Here is a 23,834-nt window from a genome sequence, read left to right as displayed (position 1 = left end):
GTAAGCAAATATAAAATTCGAGTCTTGTTTACATAACAATGATTTCTTACCTCATTATTTCTTTTATAACTTGACTTTCAACTTTCAAATTGTGTTCAATCATTCAAAATGAGCAAGTTAACCATTTTATACATGAAAAAAGAAAAAAAAATTTTTTTATCTAAAATTGTGTCCAAGTCCCTTTAAAAACAACGAATTTCAATCTAAAGATAGCCAGAATCTTAAAGGAAATAGTACGTCTCTTAAAAGCACAACAAATAATTATATGTGGTTCACTATTTATTTTAAATTCTTCACTTTCTGTATTTTTTAACGTTACAACTTTCTATAATTCTTTGTTATTGTAAAATCAAAAGTTATTGTTGCTTTTAGAATTGAATAAGTTGATAATTCTTCTCTTTGAAATGCCTAAAACTGTTTTCAAATTTAAAAAAAACCCTTTTTTTTTTGCAAAAACTGTATTAACATGTACACATGTATCACAGAATCGGGCTTTAACCCCTTTAAACATACAGTAACGGTTTATCGTTTTTATATGACGAGTTGATATTCCATATATTGCCATAGGACAATACACTGCTCTCTAATTCTATAGCCATAGAATTAAAGTTAAATTGAATTTCGAGTTGAGATCTAAATCATTTTTCAAAATATCTGCTTTTTTTATTTATAAAAATGAATAAAAAGGGTTAATAAGTAAGTTATATGTCTCTGTAGGAGCGACATTCATTTTTCTGCGTGCTGGGAAGGGAGGAGAGGATAACAAATGATATTTAAGCATCATACTTTGTAAGTATCACACAGTACTTCATCAAAGAACGATGTTTTATCTCGTTCTTTCAAACTACATGTACATGTACTAACGATCATGATTAAAAACAAGTTGAAAGGAGTAACAACATTTGCACAACAACACATACAATGCATTATTTAAAAAAACTGTAATAAATATTATAATACAAATGCAAATATAAATATGACACAAATTGTCAGAATCTCTTCTCATTTTGCCTTGTCCAGTCCTATTAAATAGACAGAAACTGTTCATCCAATAAAATGTCATCCATCTGAATGGCCTGTCCTTTATTTCTCAAAATGTCTGAGACCACTGAAATCACAATGGCGATAAAATGTCAACAACATTTATTCAAAATGTGCGTTATACTCAAGTTGCTATAAACAGCGCAACAAGTACTTTCAGTACGTTGATCTGATGATCTGATTTTTTTTTCAGAACGAATAGTCATATATCTGACGTGGAATCACAAATGGGAAAAAAATTGTGACGCAATTTATCACAATAACACCACAATAGTACATGTACATAGCACTCGATACCATCTGTGCTTTGGAGGGTCACGTGACCAAACAATTATGCCCAGGGCTCATTTGCATAATCTTGTCCAAACTCAGTTTCTTCCGACGATGACAACAGTTTCTTGATCCATAGAGCGGTCGGCAGTGCCTGACATCCTAGGTAATCCTGTCTAAGTTCCTTGGCTGAGAACGGCGGGTATACATTACAAGGGGAGCCGAAAATCGTCGTTCTGACCTCACCCCTCTCGCCTTCCTTTACTTCCGGTGTGGAATGTTTTATTGCATTTTTGCTGTGCTGTTAGAAAATATGTAAAAAAAAAAAGTTTAAAAAATGAAGAGTGGGTGCAAACTCAGATTGCCTTATAAAAGAATTTTACTTTTAATAAAATTTTTGAAGAGTCAAAAGAAAAAAAAATATTGATTTGAAATCACATAACAATTTCAATTCATAAAGCTCTTTGCGAAATGTTTGGTTGCATATACAGGCAGTAGGCAGGATCACTTGATAAGCAAGAAGAGAACTTGTGCTCGAGAGGGAAAAAAGTTTTATCTATTAAACTATTAGCACATGCTCCCGCTCCGAGTAATTTATCGAGAACAAATACATCGATATCTGTTCGACATTTTTTAACCTAGTCAAGTGGTAAGCTCTGGATTTTTGCTTAGAATAAAAAAAAAGACCTCATACGTCATAGGCTTATTACGTGTTTCCGGTGGACCCGAAAAAAACATGCTCAAGGATCTAAACGGTCTTAGATACGGACACGTGTGCAAAGAATCTTTTTTATTATTTTTTTGTTGTTGTTGTAGATATATACATAACAGCTACTATACTTGCATGACAAAAAAGAATACATCTGTTTTCTAAATTAAATGATCGTTAAACTAACAATTGTCTGCTAAATGTACCTTGAAATGGATATTCTGGAGAGAGAGAGAGAGAGAGAGAGAGAGAGAGAGAGAGAGAGAGAGAGAGAGAGAGAGAGAGAGAGAGAGAGAGAGAGAGAGAGAGAGATGATTTTGCGTTTTTAAATGAAGTTAACGTTAATTAGCCAACATATTGAAATATTGTAAGTGAGAAAAGATAAAAATAATTTTCTATTAAATGAAAATATATCGAATGAACCATCTTTTTTTTTTATTATAATATAGAGGGCATTCTGACGAGTTAGTTAAACTTACTCTCGAAGTTAACAACTATTCTTCGAACTTCAGAGCAATACAAACGGGCACCGTGAAATACTGTCATGTTTCAAATTTTGAATTTACTGCTTAGATGTAAAGTTTTCATGTAGATTTTTTTTGTATTTACACCCTTGGACCCGCTAAATTCAAAATTCACAACATGGCAATGATTCGTTCAAAATTGTTTTTGACATCATATTACAGCAATAAAAGCGAACACAACACAATCTGGTTTTGCTATCAGTTAAAAAAAAATGCAGAACAATTATTTTTATAGCCAATTGCGGTATAAACGATTGAAATTTCTTGAAATGAAATGTTAAACTAATTGCATGCCGATTGTGTTTTAACAACGGGTATACAAACCGAAAACACTCTATTTGTCTGGATCAACAATTTCACCAGACCTCCTACGAATTGTGTTCAGTTAATCTGACCTCTGACCCGTGTGTAATTTACACGTGGTCCTCTACCGCCTCTTGTTATCAGATAAAGCAAGATGCAGATGTACAATAGCGGGCTCTGAGATTTTTTTTTGTTTAAAATTCTCGTCACCGGATGCTGGCTGTATTATCAGCAGCACATATGAATCTGGTATTATGTGTTTGTTCTTTCCTTATTTTATTTTCTTTCTTTTTTCTCTTTTTGATTTTTTTTTTTGGGGGGGGGGGGGTAATTAGTTAACATTTACATACAATTTCTAATTTTTTTAAGGTGTAAGTAATTTTTCTTACATTATTATGACGAACAAGTTCCCAAAAATATTCATCTCTGATTTTTATTTTTTTTTTAGTGTTATAAAAACAGCAAAATTATGTGTGCAGGAAATACGCGCATACGCAAGCAGGAGTTTTTGGTGTAGTAGTTATGTTATAAAGCTGGCTTTTAATTGATTTACTTTTTTTGTTTATAAATATAACAATTAAATGACTAAACATAATCATCTTGCAAAAATCTAATCTTGGAAAATCCCAATTTGTTTTGATCGAAAAAAAAGATTTTCTTAACGTTAACCTTCAAATGTCAAATAAATTAAACTACGTAACAAAATCAATCAAACATGTAATTGTAATGAACGATTGTTTCAATATATCCAATTGGTCTTTCTGTAAAGAAAAAAAGAACAACGCCTTTTTTCTAAATTTCGTTTCATAATTTGAGTTAAACAAAGATATCCATAGAACCAAAATCTGTTCTAAACCATACACTTTTTTCCATAAATGAAAAAAAAATCTCAAGCTTTAATCTTGATTTTTTTAAAAGATGTGCTTAAACTTTTAAACTTAATAAAATGGACCAGTGCTTTCCTCGTGAGCGAAGAAGGCGTGACAAAAAGAGATTAAAATTATGAATGGAAGCTTATAACGTCAGAGAAACATATATTTCCTTGCCTCTCTTTATCATTACTCTCTATTCTGGCCACCAAAACAAATTGTGATAAAAGATCGTTATCAATGAAATACCACAAAACCACGTTCTTCGAGAGGTCGGCGGGTTCTACTAAATACCTGAAAGTGTTTACCCATCAATCAAAAACTTTTGCGTGCTACGATAGCGAGGCTCCATGTTTTCACAGGGTGTAGTTAATTAGGTTTTCATTTTTTGAAGTAGAAAAAATTTTTAAAAGTCCTCATGAATGAAGACTTGGCGCATTCCTTCGAGTTTTTTGTCATTTTAATTTGATCAAATTTCAAATCTGGACAAAAGATTGATCAAATTCTAATTTCGCATCGACTAATTTTACCTAAAAGCGTCATCAATTGTAATTTTTTATGAGTATTTTTTCTCCTTTAACCTGTTTACTGTGAAATTAAGAGGCATAGAGGCCTTTGTAACGAGCATGAAAGCCGTGACAGAAAAAAACAGGGCTATGTTTGGAAATCTCAACCTCGCTCCCTTGGCCTTGTATCAGTGCGTCGGTTTGAACTGTTTAGATATTGTAATCGCAATGTCGTCCGCGCCTAGCGCTCGCTGCCCTCGAGGTCCGATTCGTTTTACGTAAGCGTGGTTCAAGCACGCGATGTTGATCACCCTCGACAGACTTTCATAGTCCAATATGCCAGCAATTCTCTCCTTTTAGATTCCAATTTTTCTCTTTGATGTCGTTCTATCATTATTAAATATCTTGGACCTGTTTTCGCGGCTTGCATGTCTTTTCTAGATTATCTGTCATCATAAGGGCCACTTAGCAAAAATAAAATGGCGTGCGTTAAGATCGCAATATTTAATAAGATGATGAAAAGAGATAAGGCGGTTCAACAGATATTCCTTTATGGTAACCTTCTTTCATGATTCCACATGTAAAAGAATTTAATACAAACGGTTGCTCGAGGATCGATGACTGATACTTTTCAGAATTGACAATAAAATCTTCTTTTTATCAGAAAAATACAGGAGAAAAGATTGACATACAGAAAAAAAATATTGATACCAATTGCACGCAAGAAACATTTACGATCAAGCACTATACAACATAATTATTATCGTGATATGAATCTTGATAATTCGAAAAATTCCCTGCGCATTTTGTTTAATAAATAACTGCTAAAAATATGAAAGTGATTTCAGATAGATAAGAAAATAGTGCGTGTGTACTTTAAATCTGTACATGCATTACAGCTTTGGCCTTTTTCTACAGGCAAAGTTCTTCTTTTGCACAACTACGTTAAGTTCAAACACAATTTTATAGATTATGATAAATGTATAAAGATATATCAATAAATGTAGTTTATAACCACCCTCTCCATGTATTGTTATGGCAATTTTTTTTACTGTTTTAATCTCCATGAGGAAAAGAGCTTTTAAAAAGTTATAAGAAAATATTCATCCAAATTTTAGAGCTGAAATATCTTTGGAATTTTTAATAACCAAAAGCTTATGGATTAAGAAATAAAAAAAAAGGTATGTATGATGAGTTAATTTAATTAATCATCATCCAGTTTCCTTTATTATAGGTGCATCTTTTCGCGCGTTGATTGGTTTTGTTGAAATTTCTGTTTTTTTTCAAAAGAATTGGGGAGGGGTGGGGGAGTGAACAGCCGTTGACATTATCGAGAAAAAGTTACATAATGCGATTTAACCATATACTTTTCCATTGAATTGATTTAACAATTAGATAATTAAATTCCGGAACTGACCTCATGAATGTCCCACGTGCAGTCAAACGTGTGGTTTGACCTCGTCCAGTGACGTGAGTACTCGTCATTGTATGCATATTCATTATTGTCGCCGCTGGCGAAAACGATGACGTTGCGATGACGTTTCGAGTTCTTGAATGCGTCTGCAATGTCGCCCGAGAAACTTTGGTCTACCACCAAATGGACGTAGTTAGCGGCACACAGCTCCAAATCCTCTTTCAGCTCCCGTATCGTATACTCCTCGGAATTGTCAGCCTGTGGGATGAAACAATATAAATAAATACTGTAAACCAACTTTTTTTTCGCGTGCGATATATTTTCGCGAGGTTCGCGAGAGCCTTGTTGTCGCGAATATTTCTCGTCGCGAACCAGCCCTTGTCGTTTGATTCATATCACAACATGGGTCTGCATACGGCTTGGTCGTGAAAATTAGTCGTCGCGATCAAGTTTATCTACCGGAAATCGCGAAATAAAGTCGCCGCGAATAAAAGTTACAGTATTCTATCAAATTTTAAGTTTATATGCATTTCCTGAGAGACACAATGACGTCACAAACTCTGTTCATCTGGAACTTATAAATAGTTAAAAAATGTAAACATCATAATTTCTTTATATATCTTCATGTTTTCAATAATACATGCAAGCCAAATCTAAAACATTAGTTAGATGCTGAATGCAGAATGCAACGAACAATTGAATTGATCAAAAAGACCACCAAATATTGATCTTGATAACTCGGACAGCTTAATCTGCATATTTAAAATATTCTACAGATTACTAGTATTCTAATTATCTATAGATTAAGGTCCATTTATTCCAAGTTAGTTATATTATTGTATCTGGTAAGGAAAGATTTTTATCATGGTTTTCTTTATGGACCGATAAAGAGATAACTTTATTTCCCATTCAATAAAATTCTTTAGCTCGGTTTTCTTTTCAGTTAACCATGATAAACGGGAAATACTTTACATATTTCTATGTGTTTACATATCAATCATATCTTCCTAAGCTTATCGTGTTTTCAAAGTTCAATAAATGCTAAGCCTTATTACATGTAATATAAACAAATTATGAGATTATTGCGAGTTTTTCGATATAATTAAGAGAGCGTGATTTCTAAAAACCAGTGTTTTAATATACGTTATAGGTGTAATATGAAATTAGATAAAAAAAAAAAAAAACCGGAATGCACTGAAAGATAACAGAGTTAATAACGAGCGTCTAACCTAATCTTAGACGTGTACCTTCCCAATATCATGGTTTTGACTCATATAGATATGTGTACAGAAGCTTGCCTCTTCAATTCCAATATTGATAAACATCAATCAATCCGCAGAAAATTACACAGCAATGCGAAATGTCATGCTCTTTTAAGCAATTCAGTTTACCCCTGTAATCTTTATCAAACTTCAAAAGATTTTCTGCGTCTGGAGGATAATGTTGTCAACACGTTATGTAATGTGTATTCAACACGTTGGTGATTTTTCCTACCGTCTAAAATGAGCTGGATAAAAAAATAAATCCCAAAACATGAGAGAGAGAGAGAGAGAGAGAGAGAGAGAGAGAGAGAGAGAGAGAGAGAGAGAGAGAGAGAGAATATGGTCTTCTGCTTCCGCGACAAATGTACCGCATGTACATAAAATAACAATAATGTGATACTAGTATATGGGTTTTGAAGTGTTAAAAATCGTTCACTATATAGGCCGAGTTTGAAATTTGGAGGTCATTGTCCCTTTGACCTCGGCCCGTACATTCCAAAAGTTAGCATTACATATACAAGTAAGCACAGAAGTTGGGGTCATCTCTTAACTTGTTTTGAAGGTTGATGGGATAGAATTATGTCCCATTAAATTCAATTTAACAGTCCTATAATTCACATAGATTATTTGTTACAGTATTGCTTTTTCCATTTGTATCAAATATTTGTTTAATATTCTATTTCAAAATTCTTCTGTCAGGTCAAATATCATCGGGTCACACAGGGTTCATAGTAATTACGTGATTATAAAAATGATATAAACATTTTAAATGACTATATCTAAGATTTTGGGTTAACAAAGACTATGAAAAAATGTTGGTCTGAAGTTCACCTCTTTCATATTGTTCCATACTAAATATATGCAACTCAATCTTTAAAAATTCGAACAAAATATGAAAATTGTCACATTATGTATAATTTTATCTTCAGTCTGCTGTATTCTATCAATAAACAAGGTCATTATTAATCAGTAAGTCGGTAAGTCAATCATTCAATCAATTAATTAAGCAGGCAAGCAAGCAGTTAATCAATCGATCGATCGATCGATTCAATCAATCAATTGATTCAATCAATCAATCGATTCAAACCATCAATCGATCTATTCAATCAATCAATCAATCAATACTTACGATTCCGTCCTCATCGAGGTCCCACAGTAGGCTAGTACCGTCGTTTTTAGCGGGACTATTAAGGTACAACACCAAGGAATTGACGCAATGGGGAACGCGGCAAAGCTTCTGTACGTGATAGCGGAAGGCATACTTCATGGCCGCCGGATGTACCTGATGCGCATGCTCACCGGGAACTACAAAAAATTACAGAAAAGACTATAAACAAAGATAGTTAAAGCTTATTGAATTGTTTTATTTCAGCATAAAATGATGTAAAGTAACTAGTATGCATCAACTTATCAAATTCGAGAAAAGACAGAATAGCAAAACGATTTTCGTTTTTTTTAATATTGCTTTTTTACAGGTTCCTAATTGTATACTTCAGTAAATTTTTTGTAAAAGTTAACATTATTCAAGATCATTCCACGACTCGTGTTTCTGGGTGTTCTGTTTCAAAATATCATCTGTAATAATTTATTAATCTACAGTTGGCTTTTGGAGTTATGTTTAAAAACCCACTAATTTGAAGCACCAACATCTAGTAATGACCAGTTACCAGAAAAACACCATAAAAAGACATTAAAAAAAATAATGTACAATCATGTGATTCCAAAGCAACGCTTGCACAAGCACTGACTGACTAATGAGTGCAAAGGGGGATTTAGGTACTGCGCCCAATGCGGCTCATGTTTCCTGGATTCCATCGCACTGAATACGCCCAGGTTAATTAGAAATGTACAATGTACCTGAACTCTGCTTACGGGTTCATAGAAGATTGCGAAGTGCAATACAAGAAGCGCGTTAAAGAAACCAAATCCTTCGGTTTACCGCCATATCGCAAGACGCCTTCACATTTTGATTGTATGTGGCGATTTTGGCTGTCATCGGGGGGAGATTTTTGGTTTCGTTTATAAAACCCTTGATTGCTTGGTGAGTGTTACCGTCTACTGAATGCACGGCATGTCTCAGAATAAGTATAGGAAATAGCTCCTTAATCACAAAGTTAAGAAAGAATATTCCAAAGTTATCGTGATTTCGTACGAGACAACCTTATTACGGTAAGATAAAATAAATTCACCAATATCCCCAATACTAGTGGCGTTTCAAATATGAGTAAAATACTCTAGAAGGGAAATAAAACAACACTGAAATGAGTCAATAAGAGTGAAGGTGTTAAGATTTCATGATGAAACGTCAAACAACGAGGTCCTCATATTACGAATTTTGGATTATGTTAAGATCATTGCAAGATTTATCTAAAAGGCTTTATAAAATCATCAACAGGACTTGGCATCTTTTGATATGCCCGACTCTCTCTCAATACAACATCACTGTTTTGGTGATAGTAAAATATTCGTTCAACCAAATGCGTTTCTCCGTTCATCTGTAGACATCGAAGTCGAAAATGACAGGAACAAGACTAGAAAGACTTGCTCGGACGTTAAGCATCGAAAACGTCTTTATAATATATATACTGTATACAGGGAAATGTTCGCCCCCCCCCCCCCTTTTCATTTTCGTCCCTTTCGCCCTCGTTGTCAGAATGGGCGAATTCAATACAGCAAACAATATCACTTTAATACATCTGCATCTGGGCGAAAAGAAGACGGGGTGAAACCGTTTGCAATTGTAAAAGGGCGAAAATAACACGGGGCGAAAATAACCCTGTATATAGTACACGAGGTTTCAACTTGTTATACTTTACGTAGACAAGTGGCATAGTTCATAGTTTACCTATCATGTGTATTCATTCTAGCATTTTCTTTTTCATTACCAGACAACTGAAAACAAAAAAGTCTGGTATCTGAGGGACCATGTATTGCATTTGCATTTGGTAATCAATATCGTCCGATGACTTGATTGTGGAAAGGAAGAGGAATACTAATTTAAATCTCATTCTGCTTACGCGAGCACCTGCACAAATTGACAGTTTTCCCCCTATTGCGCTTGTTTGAGTTTCATTAGTTTTGCAAATGTGTGACAATAATTTACATATTTTTATTGGCACCTGTCCGATTGGAGCCTATCTATAACAAACATGGACGGTACCAGTGTATTATCAGACTGTTATGTAACATTCAAAGACAGAAGAGTAAATAACCGTGATGGCTTCTCATACGGTGGAGAACGCTTAACACTGAACGTTTCACAGGATTGTTTACTTTTATCCATGCAGAAAAACAAAGGAATTTTGTTCATTTCTGACGTAATATTGACACTCTTTTGAACTGCGCTGACGTCAGAACACTTAAAGTGTCCTTCACCTTTTTGACCTTGAAATCGGTAACAATAAATTAAATCTTAAAACGATTTGCTCAATTGGTAGCTTGCAGACAATCGCTTTTGAAGAGAGGGAAGAGATAAAATAAACAGGCATTGGATAGGCGTGGCTCATAACGTTAAAATGATCCACTTCTTATACAAAAGTTTCTTTTGAAGTCTCCACCATTTGTTCGTTACCTGGCCTGTACTTTTACGATTGTCAATACACATTTATTCCTCGGATTGTCATTAGGGCAGACCAAGCAGAATTGTCCTATGATGTCTTTGAAGAGAGTTCATACTACTACGACTGGGCGATAAGCTCTAAAACTTAATGTGCACATTTTTATTTACGCCAATGGATTTACACTCTATTGGGGGGGGGGGGGGGGGCTTTAAATATAAGATAAAAATGCAGCTAGACAAATTCTCATATGTTACGTAAATTAAAGTGGTAAGCAACAAAAGCTTATGTTATTGATATAAGAATGTATTTGAATCCATGTTACTTTAGTGAGAAATAAGTTTGTTTATCACACACAAATCATCCAATACCCCTGAAAAACAAACGTCCAATCGCAACATCTCATGCCATTTCTACCATTTCTACAAACGGAAAACAACGATCTCTGCCGAAAAGTCCCGAAACTTGCTTATTAACATCCTATTCATTAATATGGTGTCATTTCATTATTGTTACGTGCGGGTTATGTTTATAGTGCTGAATATATATGACTGGCCTTAAAATTTAACTAAATTTACTAAAAAAATAATGACAAAAGCTTACAATTACAGACTTACTGTGAAAGTTAGAGGCTCCATTGGCGTAGAACATTTTTATATTTCGCTTCTTGAAGCCGTAGTTTCGTAGCATGACGTAAAATTCCGCTAAATTCCGTTTGAATCGGACACCCGACGTCTCGCGGTTCCAACCGCCTGACAACATCACAGCTTGGTCACAAATTTCGAACACCCTGCAGCTCGTGTGAACTGTTTCATGGGTGGTTGAACACCGTTTTGTATTATCACGAATAGGGTTACAAATAAGGTCTTTAGTTTCGTTCTCTGGCCTCAGTTCCGGGCATTGTCCAAAACCTTCTATTCCTTTCCAACACTTTAGATAGTTATACTTTTTTTCTTTCCTCTGTGATTTAGAGGACTTCCGAACGTGCACAACCGGAAGGAAGTTGATTTCACAGCGCCGCGCCCAGTGTTTCCGCTTACTGTTTCGTTTAATGGCGTTTCTACATCTCTTTTTCATGGCGAACGTCAAACAATCTCGTGTCGAATCTGTGTAATAAATCAGCAAAAAATAGCATGCACATTACTATTAGATCATGTTTTATGAGATACTATAAGTGTATCCATGATGAATTGCACTATATTATTTCAAAGTGTGAATGAAAACCTTGTCTGATTCTTTAAATGGACAATGACTTTACAAACAAATGCTATCATTTTCACATTCTTTAAAAAATATGAAATTCGGATAAAATTGGGATTTAGGATAAGGTTTCATAGGCATCAGACAGATCTTCTAACGTTTCAATGGCGTCTGTAATATGCAACGTCGCAAGAATTATGACTTCAAACTGACTGAAGTGGTAGAGAATATGACTATAATTTCTAAACGCCTGATGTGAAATAGTATGCCAAATGAGTACATTGTACGAGGGTCGCAAAAATATAGCATCAATTAATTCTAATTTATTCTCTTAATCCGCAACTCCGATCACGTAAAAGCAAATCATTTAACATACATGATAAGACCAGTCCCTATTTATAACTTTTATGAAATACATGTATGTATAACGATACTTACATGTATATGCAAAAGTAATACCTTCGATATTATTTGATAAGACAATCAATTTGCTTTGCTCGACTCTAAATTGGAACGAAAATTTCATCGACTTAACTTCGATAACGTGACAAAAAGTTTTGAAGGATCAACTGCTGGAGAGAGAGAGAGAGAGAGAGAGAGAGAGAGAGAGAGAGAGAGAGAGAGAGAGAGAGAGAATATGAAGTCCTTAAATCTCTTTCATCTGTCACTTTGCCTTGTTAATTCGTAAGTTCAAAACCGTGTTTAAAAGTAAAGGTTTTAGCGAGGCGATTTGAAAAAGAACAAACTTAGCGGTGGCAAAATAAGGGCTGGCGATAATCCGCCGCTTGCTGATCAATATGGCGGCTCTCTTTGATGTTTCCGACAGAGGACAAATTAAGATTTACGCAAAGTTTTTATTACGGAACGAAAGTATTCTAAACTAAATAATCACGTAATTAACAAAGTTTGATCCCAAGGAGCTTTGATGAGTAAGTTATCCAATTTACTAGTTGATCTTCGATGTAGAGCTTAGCCGCAAAGTTAATTCCTCGTTCTTTTGATAACTCTTTGACGGACAAAATAGGATTAGCCATACTGCGATGAACTTACGGTAAAAAAAAGTTGTCAAATTCAATATTTGAGAATGCCTCCAGAAAAAAAGGGGGAATATAAGGTACCCTTGATGCCTTGATGTATATTTACAGACTACAAAGAACTTCAAAGACACCGCCGGGCGCATTGATTTCGGCGACCAGTTAGCAACCTTAAGATTAATTCAGTGTTATCTATGTTACTTTGTCACTGGTTAAGTCGTATATCGTAAAAAAAAGAGTGAAATTGTCGAGTGTTTAATTAATGAGGGATTAACTATTCTTTGATTGCGCGCTGTTTTCACCCTATTAATCTGTGTATTAGATGTGAGAGTTGCGTTTAACGGTGACATTTTTTTTTGAGATGCTGAGGAATGACATAGCTAAATTTCAAATTTCAAAAGATAGTTAAAACATATACCTCAGAAATTTCCAGCGTTTGAAGCGTAGATCTATTCTAAAAGATTTACTATCATAAGATCAAGACTGAAAATGCAAAACTAAGAGAAAGCAAGGAAAGTAGGGGGTGAGGGAACGGCCGGGGTGGGGGGGGGGGGGGGCAGGGAGGACTTTGAATAAGGGAGACAAGGGGTTGACTTGTTTGATATCATTATATTACTCCATTTCGGCATTGTTTACAGGAAGAAAATGCAATCGTATTTCTCTATTGTTTAACGATTGTTTTTTTGTTTTTTTATTATTAATGTTCATGTGACGTCAATTTCCGTTAATTAAAAATATATAACTTTAGTTTAAAAATAAAAATTATATATCTGAGATATTACCGATATACAAGGTTCGTGCAATATTTACACAACTACATGCAATACAAAACCACGGTGCATGTAACTGTAGTAAATAAAATATATACATGTACCATGTGTTGTTTATTTTATTTGGAACGTACAGATATGTTACATTGGATGACGTTTACTAAACTATAATATTGGAAGTCGGAATATAAATCATATTTATTTAGCCATGTAGTTGTCATTACAAATATTTCTATAAACATTTGCCCCCCCCCCCCCCCCCCCCTGCGCTCAATCATCTGATATGCAGAGTTGAATTGATATATACTGTAATTTATAATTCGTGCATGCAAAACACGCATATGTATTTTGTATAGTAAGAGGAGAAAGAAATACCTCGTGACTGATGTCTTTTGAAGGTATTGTTTGTACTGTTTAAAAATAAATACTCTGGCTATGTATGATTTACCTGACGACAAGCGGAATCTGCGCATGCCGAATCATTTAACAGCATCTTTTGATCTGCAACATACCATGTCACTTCTCATACATACTCTATCTTTTTTACACAGCAAGAAGCATGCACGTACATAGGTGGGAGTTATATTTAAGCACGCGCGTGGCATGTAACTGATGAAAGTATTGCTTAATCAAACTTATCATGTTTTGGTCGAATCAAGTTTCCTAAGTGAATAGTGTATGAAAAGAGCAAAAAAAAAAAACGCCAGAGAGAACAGAAAAGTGACGCAATTTACCAGAGAGAGAGAGAGAGAGAGAGAGAGAGAGAGAGAGAGAGAGAGAGATCTTAAGTCTAATTTCTGTGCTCTAAACTTTGAACACGGGCTGATTATGAGTTGTAAACAGGCCTCGTACATAGCAAAAATCGCTGAACTTGCAATGATAGTGTGTCAAAGGGCCAAGGCGTAAATTTCCACGGAAAGAAAGCGGTCCAGAATTATCAATGAAGTCTCTGGTTTCCTTCTCTTTCAGGCATATAATGGGTCATGGTACAATCAAGTGCGAGATAATCAGGACTTGTACAATTAAATGCAGAGGTATTTGCATTATATTGACATTCTTTAAAAAAAGCTCTGTTTGGAAAAGTTTCAATACATCTTTTCAAACACAAAAACGACCTATAGAAAATACGACCCTGATTTATGTATAATTTTTGATATAGAGGCATTGCCTATCTCTAATTCTTTTAAATATTACATGTATTTATTAATTTGTATGGTCAAAATCAAAAGAAGATGGTAAAAAGGGAGAAGAATTGTCGGATATTTTGGGAGAGGAGTCACCTCCTCCTTCTGCCTGCTTTCAACAAAATCGAATTTCATTCCAACGTTTGTGAACTATAATACAAAAGTACATGAGAAAAAAACTTGATTAAATATATATCATTAATGGTTTGAGATTTGGGTGTGTGTGTGTGTGGATGAGTGGGTGGGTGGGGTAGTTTAAAAAGTTTAAAGTGGTCGGAATTGGTGTACAAATAATCACAAAGTTCCAACTTAGCGTTTTTAGTTTTTATTTGTATTTCATAGAGAGGGTAAGCAGGGTTCTATCAGATAGAGCCAGACCGCTGGTGATAAGTTTCCTCTTATGATACCTACAGCAGAGTCATCAACACTCCCATCACCGCAACAGTCTGCTGTCTGCTGAAGTCGGGGGGGTCCGTCGTAAACAGAGAGAGAGAGAGAGAAAAGAGAGAGAGAGAGAGAGAGAGATATTTAATTGTCATTTAATAAATGATACAAAAATGGTGGTTTGGGTTTTCAGAGAGGGGAACGGGGGGGGGGGGGGGTTTGAAGAACATACGAAAATAGATAATAGTTTATTTATTTTACCGGAATTCAATATTACACTGTAGTACTCTATTAGTTTTCACTATGAAAAGCATGTATAAGGTTTAATGACAAACTAGCATTATTTTCTCTTGATCTACCGTGTGCGCAGGCTCATTTTTTTTCTGGTTTGAAATGCTTGCAATATCTTCCTAATTATATAGTGTATGGTGAATTAAACAATAACAGGCATAATTACAAGGTACGCCTTCTGTAAAAACTCGGCGAACCGCAGTTATGTTGTTTAAGTTAATAGCGCTAAATGGTTCATATAATCTCCTGAAACGTTTATGTTCTTAAAAGATGAAACGTTATGATTTATTGTCAAGTTTTTTGCCCAAGTAATTTTTAAACTTTATGATATAGATATCAAACGCTTTCAAACCCCAAAATTTAAAATTGGTGCGAAGAGGCTAATACGGATGTCAGGAAAGCGTGAACACGGCTTTGATATCGAAATGGTGGGTGCGAGATTCTTTGTAAACTTTTAATAAAATAAGTTTGATTGATTTTAATTTGTTTTATTGATCAATGGAAACGCGATACGCTTTTTTCTTTTTCATCATGGCGCCAAAGGATTTATATTCGAAGTAATCATCTACCATTGCGAATCAAAAGACATTATAAAGCTTAAAGGAACATGGAAGCGGAATTATTTCTTTTTTGATTCCTCCGTTTTATTTTTTCGTTTTAATGTTGTTATTATTTCAAATCAATTTCCCACACACATATATTTACCACACAATTTGTTAACAAACTGGTCTCAAGGAGCAATCACTTTAATCGTTCTACAGAATTTTTGGAAGAGAGAGAGAGAGAGAGAGAGAGAGAGAGAGAGAGAGAGAGAGAGAGAGAGAGAGAGAGAGAGAGAAAGTAAGAGATAGACAGATGGGAAGAGAGAAGAATACTTGACAGAGAGATATGCAGACAGACAAACAAGTAGGCAGGCAGACAGACAGAATTCATCATTAATTACCTTCTGGGCCATTGCCGAAAGAGGTTATTTTATTTATAGTTCACATAACAAAGCAGGTACTAAATTTATATGATATGATCTTGTCAAAAAAGTTTTACTTTTGATTCAAAAAATCTCATTTAGTTGATTGTATGCGTGTCTCATTAAAGACGCGAATGTTTTTATAACATGTTTAATAAAAATTCTTGGATTTAAATCAACATCGTTCAAAACTGGATGCATGAGCTACACGAACCGTATATCAATACACATTATGAGGAACTTGTGTCTTTTATTTTGATTCGTAATTAATGAAAAGGGTTCAATGCTGAAACAAATAGCCCAATCGATATTTAATAATGAGAAGTAGAAAAATAGAGGCACTGTAGAATATTTTTTAAAAAGAAATAATTTATTACTATATATAAACAATATGATCGGTAAAAAGCACATGCTGTTATAGTTTCTTTAAGTACAGTTGATAAGAGTGTTTTGCTACAGTTGTTTTTTTTTGGGGGGGGGGGGGGGATTTTGAAGAAATGGAATATCTATTACTGCGTATTATTTGTGAGGGTTTAATTAATGGCATTTACTGATTCAAATAATGAAAAGCTTGTTGTTGTTGTTGTTGTTGTTGTGTATTGTTTAAGAAGATTAAAATGATGTCCATTTACCGAATGACATGAAAACTCAAATTGATCGGCTAAGTTTTCAAATAAAACAGTAACGTTTACTAGCATTACAGCTGGATATTGTTTTTAATAGCGCACCGAGTATACATTGTGTATATGTATTTATATGAGTACCACGTGCATATTGGTCATAATTTTAAGAAGTATGGTATTTATAATAACACAAATCATTACAACGGTATGTATGGAATCTTCTGAAAATTACAGTCAGCTTTGCTTTTGACGAATACGATCAAAGTAATGGGGTGTATGTATTTGCAAATGATAAAATACAAGTCCAAAACAAATAGTCTATCGATAGATTGCGTTGACATAATTCTCTCCCGAATTAAAAGTCCGTACCTTTATATAAGACATATATACAAGAAACTTATCAGCATTTATATGTATACATTGTTCAGAAGTAAAACACACAGAAGACAGATGTAAAACATGTAAAACTATCAATATTTAAAGGTGGGACAGGGGAGAAAAAAGAAACTTACCGATATAGATTCCCTTTTTATGCTCACACTTAAATTTGCTTCTTACGTCTACCACAAATACAATCACAAGATGTCCAAAGTTCGCATGTGGGTAGGGATCGAAAACCAGCACCCCCTCGTGGGTGTTCCTCCTTGTAAGCTTTTCATCCGGCAAAATCACGTCGTACTCCCCCTGGGGCGAAAACGGGGCCACGTGCACGATATACGAGCTCTTATGAACAAGCATCAAACGTTGACACTCTTTCGAAGAAGTAAAAAAGATGTCACTACAGTTCAATTTCTTCACGTGCGCGAACGCGGCCTCTGCCCACAAGGTCTCACGGGCGGTTACCGCCCCCACCCACTTTCCGTCATCCAAATTCAGTCGCTCTGAACTGTTATCTGTGATATACGGTACAAGACCCACAACGTGCAAGATTTTCAAAAGTGTTATTGAGGAAGAAAACAAAACAGTATTTCTTATCGACCGCATTGTATCGTAATTGTGAACTTTGAAAAAACAAACTTTGCTTCTTGAGTATTTCACATTTCAGCGTATTCGTGTAAAGTTTGCAAACATTCGAGAGAGCAAATTTCACGTTCGAGTCCAGTTTTCATATCTTGACGGCGAAAAGAATGTCCTCAGCCTGAACTTTGAATTTCGAACGACATAGTCACACCAAGGTAACATTCACAGGCGTTAGATATCCAAATACCTCGTTTACATTAAGCATTGAACGATCATATTCAGTATATATATAGAGCAATCTTCTCCGAAGACTCTTTAGCACTGCAATACCCTGTCTAAAAAATTCCCTCGTAGAGAGAAAACTACAATGTGTTGGCTCATTGATAAAATACGTAAACCGCTGGTCTTATAATCGCAGTTAATACAACACCGGGGGCTTTAAATCAAAATCACATTGCTCCACTCAGATTGCAAGGAAATCCAACCACAACGAACGCGACCTTTCTCGACCTTTTCGGACATTCTTCATAACCAATGAAAACGAATCAAATCTCAGAGCTTCCAGACGATTGGCTGAGACGGTGCTCTCTCTGATCTTCGGATGCCCTCTGAACGGATCGATGACAGACTTTGCTCCTTGATTTCGAATGAAAGTCTTTAAACTACATGGGTGTGATTTATGTATTAGGGCCTGTTTATATACATACATCAGTGTGTGTTCGGATTAAAAAGCGAGTAGAATAGAGAAAAAAAGCATTAAAGCTAGGGACGCTAGCAGTGTAAAGGAGTTCGCATTCATACAGTACTGCTTCACATTTGCATCGCTGGGATATCAAAGATGTCAACAGTGTGTGGTGAACATGTTTTAGCAAATTCTTTAAACCAAAAGTTTGGGTCAATTTATATCATTGCAAACAATTCAATAGCTGTTACGATTTGAGAACGCCGCATGTATGATATATCACAAATATATGAGTATAGATTTAAAGATATATGATCAATTTTAAGTATCTAACACATTATTAACTTGATAGAGACGTCAGATTATCATATAATCAGATTACCCTGTCATTATTATATAGATTGCAATTGAACTGAAAAACACTTAAAAAAAACAGGTATGAAACTATATCAATAATTGTTGAAGTGATATTAAATGAACAATTGATTTCTTTTTATGAATAAAAAAAGAAGGTAAAATACATGGCGAAACAGGCAGACTGAAATGCAAAACATTGCCGAGACTCTCTGAACATATCACCAGATGTTGCAACCTGTCGTTAATGGCAAAATCTGGAGACAGGGAGCTCTAAGTGACTCTTTCTATAGAAATTTCTATTCCTAGAATCTAATTGTCGCTGATCTGTTCCATACACCAAAAAATGCGAGCCCCGTGCATTATGGCTTTACATTTGGCGTCCAACGCAAAAAAAAAAAAAGACGGGAAAAAATACCGCACAATATTTACATTTTTTACCTAAAAACATAAAACGTTAGATACTGTATCGAAAGGTGTATTTCTGTCGATAACTGCAATGGAATGGAAACACCAGATTAGAAAAACATAAAAGCGATGGCGAGGAAAGCATAACTCTCGTGTTGAACACGGCGCGAGATCATCACACATGAAAGGAAACCAGCAAACGCAGAGAAGACCCTCCTCGTCAATCAAATGCTTGTTCCACAGGTCTTTCCTGCCAATTAAAAATAAATAACCGGGGTTAGTTAGTGAGAACTCTATCCGACTGCAAAATATAAAAAAAAGAAAAAGGGGTAAAAAGTAAACGAACAAGGAAAACAAATACATTGTTACATAATGAATGCAGTAGGGTTACGAGGTGCGATTTCAGGGTTTTTTCTCAAAACTAGTGGTTCTGGGACAATTAATTTGTACAAACAAACTCAGACACCAAAACTAATGACGTGCGAATCAATGCGTGCAGTTTTGCTAGTTCTTCACTAAATTACCCCCCCCCCACCCCCTTCTCCACAATGCAAAAAAAGTTATATGGTTACATTAATATTTTATGGCATCATGTTAAGTGGATTTAGAATAAATTAAATTACATGCATGTAGTTTCTGTAACACGTAAATTAATAATCAGCTCAACAACAATAATGGTTTTTTACGATAAAAGTTGAAACCACAACATTTCTTAATTCTTTAGGACACAATTTTTTTCTGTGTGAAAAATCATTTATTATTGTCGTTTTCTATAAATATTTCCACTTCAACTGTTTTGGTTTTTAAACATGAGTAAAATGTTCTTTATTGTAAAAAGAGAGGGGGAGAGAAAGTTATATAGAGAGAAAGAAAGAAAGAAAGACAGAAAGAAAGAAAGCGAGAGATAGAGCATTTGTAAAACAACACTTATAACATTTACTCCCATTCTTTTTTATTAAAATTCCAGCGTAATGCATTAAGTCAAATATAAGCCCCGTTTGAAGTTAAAAGCCCCGGCAAAATCCGTAAATGCCCTGATTGAGCGGATTTCATATTTATATTAGCTAAATATTGAAAATTGAAACTTCAGACAAATGTCCCGGAGAGAGCTCTGTTGACATAGGCAAGATAAGTAAACACTGATATAGATGGGGGCGGTGAATTTTCTTTTGTCTGAGTTTATCTGTGTCGATATCGAGATACATTTTTTGTGAAATTATTGTGAAAGGGTCCTCCCGCAAATTTTTTTTCTAAAAAAAAATCGCTTCATCATGGCCAAATATATGAGTTCTGGCTAAAGCTAAAGGATGTTTAATTTCAAAAAATAAATCTGACATTTACGTATGATATTTTGTCAGAAGAAAAGAGATTAAGAGGTTTGTAACAGTATTTCAATATTTCTTTGTTCGCAGCTTGAGTGATCTATTTTTCAAAATATCCTTTACCGGATCATTGACCTTTTAAAATAGATATTGAGAGAACAAAATAGGTTTGAAGCGATCTCATTTTTTCAGATCGTGTAGGAGTATAGGATTAAAAAAGAAATGTTGAATTAAAAATCATTCGATGCTTTTGACATACAGACAAAAAAGTTGCATCATCAAAGTACTTTAATGACCAATAGCCGATAATATCAAGTTCAAATAGGACCATAAAATCAGATCTTGGTAGAGTTATAGTTCAAAATAACTACTTAGATTGACAATTGTTTACTGCTTAACGTCCCGTCGAATTTATTCAGGTCATTTTGAACCGTCACCATATGCCATATACAAAAATGACTTTACATTAAATTGATGTTCGGCACTCCTGGCAATTATACATACAGTGATGTTTCTTTATATAACGAAACTAGACTCATCTAAAGATAAGAGGGCCTGATGGTCGTGACCATTTTTAGACTGTATTATCCTCTTTTAGAAGAAGAGCTTTGTCTTAAAACATAGAAGATACCCAAATTTAAAGGGCTATCTACATGTTTATTGATTTTTCTTAGCTAATTGATAGCTTATAGCTAATATGATACATTATATCTCAAAAATTTTAGGTAGATCTAATGGTAAATATGTTGACCACCCAGTATCCTTAATGTCTAAAGTATCGACATTTACACAAATATATATAGACTAGAGCCTCCCGTGATTTCGCGTGAATGTAATGCGCATGTGCAAGATTTTAAAATCCAAAAAATATAGATGATTTCCGGTTTTTTAAAAGAAATTTTCGTTTATTTTTAATTAACGAAGCTTGTTTGAGAAAAAATAAAAACAAATTGGTAATCTTTAAGTACCAGTGATGCTTAAAATATATTTGAAAAAAGACGGTACTCTTCCGATTTCTCGGTATTAAAGCCCCCAAATTCGATTCTATTATTTTAATATAGTAGAATAGATATCTACTTATTACATGCACCTTCTCCTGCCTGTAGAAGGTATAAAATTGCGGAAACTCAGACATGCCAGAAATGTAAGAATTAGACGTTGCATGGCCGGGACCATATCATTTGTTGAAAAAAATATATATATCGATTTGAAAAGCAATGACAAAGTCTTTGACCTAATCATTCAGTTGTTGCACAATCGCAACTTCTCGGGCCTATCCGGCAGGCTCGGAAAATTCCGAGCCTGTCGGAATGGCCCGAAAAGTTGCGATTGAGTTGTTGCATAGACATTTTAGAATCGAAGCGCTCGCAACGACAGAGCGTCTTTCAGTTGGCATGACACATTATTAAATGTATGTACATACATGTATGTACCACGACGTATTATAAACACTTTCAAAAGATCTATATATGACCTCGGTATACTGGAAAAGAAAAAAGAATTCAGGGAGTCCAATCCCAAAACTTTTTATTTATTTTTTTATATTTTTTATTCTGGTATCTTGTTATTAATGCAAACCATCATTGCATTACGTATATAAAGTTTAATTTCACAGATCGAAAGTTCTTCGATTGCTTTATAAAGATTGCCCAAAGAACAATTATATCGTGCTAGTATATATTGTGACAAAAATGTTCAGAATTTGGTTAAAGGGTATTACATACACTTTTAAGCAACAACAAACCCCCCCCCCCCCCCACAGAATAACTAAAACATGATAAATTTGGCGGAAAACACCAAACAAAATTAGAGTTACTCGGTATATAACGAGATCTTCTGTTATTTAACGAGGAAATGTCTTATCTCAATTGCTGCTAGAGATTTATGAAATATCAAGAACATTGATAACAAACCGCTGTTTTATTATGAGAGGTAAATAAAACAAATACACAACATTGCAAACGTGTATCTTTATTGCACATTTAAGCTAAAACTATATCATTTTATCAACAAAGATTCGGGGTTAAAGCGGAAGTGTAGGTCTGAGTTCTCGAGTTCAGAAAGGTCAACATTATTGCAAATATGCGTCTTTTCTTTTAAAAATTGATTGGCATTTGAACATACGCATAATAAGAAAAAATTGAACAATAAACTCAATCGGATTTTTTTAATATGATTTCACATTTTACTTCCGTGCATACCAATGCGATAGTTAGTGGGGAAAAATAAAACAGAATCTTATGTTTAAAATTTCATGTATATCTAAAATATTTTAAGATAAATTTGTTATCTTGCATGAAGTATCATTATGTACAGTCAGGTATATTATTTTCAAAATGTTCTGTATTCTGACAGTGTATAGTGGGAGAGATATGAAAAATGCACATACTTTGTCTTTAATTAAAAAAAAAAAACTTCCAGATTTCAGAACACCAAAATAAAGATCAAAGGAAAGATGGGTGATACGGAGCTATTGCTATCCTTACAATGCAAACGCACACACCTAGTTTTTTGCAGGTATTAAGTACTTAAAATCATTTTCTATGGCATAAAACGATAAACCTCTTCTTTGAAGATTCCTTGAAACTCCTACAAAACTTGACGAAAAAATTATAAAAACTTTAGACAAATTATCTGCAAACAACAGGCGAAGCCAAGAAATATTTACATGTGGTGAAGCCGAAAATTTATCAAATCAAAAGAAAAATTCGTATGATGTATTTTGCAAAAATTGAATATAATAGAACTGTATCTTGCAGAGGGTTATTCCATATTGCGTTTCCTTTGATATTAACCGGTAGTTCGGTTTTTATGAAATATAGTATCTGCCAAACGCACCAAAGAAAAAAAAATCATATCTGACAAGAAATGTCTCCCGAGTTTTTTGCAAACCAAACTTCTCTTATTTGACAGACGAACATGCTTTCAAAAGTACATCAACGTGATACCAAATGCTTGTGGTCACTGGAAAAAAAGAACCCAACAAAAAACAAAACTATAGTGGTTATCATCTGTACTGCATGGAGACCAAAAATACTTTGAAAAGATGTATATTTTTGTAATTCCTAATGATGCTATTCAGTATGATACAAGAAAGAAACTTTGGTAATGTTTATCAAATAACATTGTTTTCCAAAGTATAACATCCATGCTTTGTCTCGATTCTCATTCATATAAATTTGGGAAAGAATAAAGAAATCATT

The 23,834-nt window shown here is 34.4% G+C and overlaps 1 protein-coding gene across 1 annotated transcript; it reads right to left on the bottom strand.

Annotated features, from left to right (window-relative positions):
- Window positions 1-261: 261 nt before the first annotated feature.
- Window positions 262-18,460, bottom strand: LOC128163560 (uncharacterized). The gene is made up of 5 exons (XM_052827188.1): window positions 17,418-18,460; window positions 11,073-11,561; window positions 8,028-8,203; window positions 5,640-5,894; window positions 262-1,612 (listed from the first exon to the last, which is right to left on the bottom strand). The coding sequence occupies exons 1-5, from the start codon at window positions 17,887-17,889 to the stop codon at window positions 1,373-1,375; spliced, it is 1,632 nt and encodes a 543-aa protein (XP_052683148.1). The 5' UTR covers window positions 17,890-18,460; the 3' UTR covers window positions 262-1,372.
- Window positions 18,461-23,834: the final 5,374 nt, after the last annotated feature.

This window comes from Crassostrea angulata, chromosome 9 (genome assembly GCF_025612915.1).
Source record: "Crassostrea angulata isolate pt1a10 chromosome 9, ASM2561291v2, whole genome shotgun sequence".
Taxonomy (NCBI): domain Eukaryota; kingdom Metazoa; phylum Mollusca; class Bivalvia; order Ostreida; family Ostreidae; genus Magallana; species Magallana angulata.
The sequence above is the reverse complement of the archived record's forward strand: the minus strand, read 5'-3'. Positions and strand labels throughout refer to the sequence as shown.

Coding starts and splice junctions, on each gene's coding strand:
- LOC128163560 (XM_052827188.1), bottom strand. CDS start 17,889: ATGCGGTCGATAAGAAATACTGTTTTGTTTTCTTCCTCAATAACACTT. Junction 11,562..17,417: donor TAAAAAGGGAATCTATATCG/GTAAGTTTCTTT, acceptor TTTATTACACAG/ATTCGACACGAGATTGTTTG. Junction 1,613..5,639: donor GCACGTGGGACATTCATGAG/GTCAGTTCCGGA, acceptor ATTTTCTAACAG/CACAGCAAAAATGCAATAAA.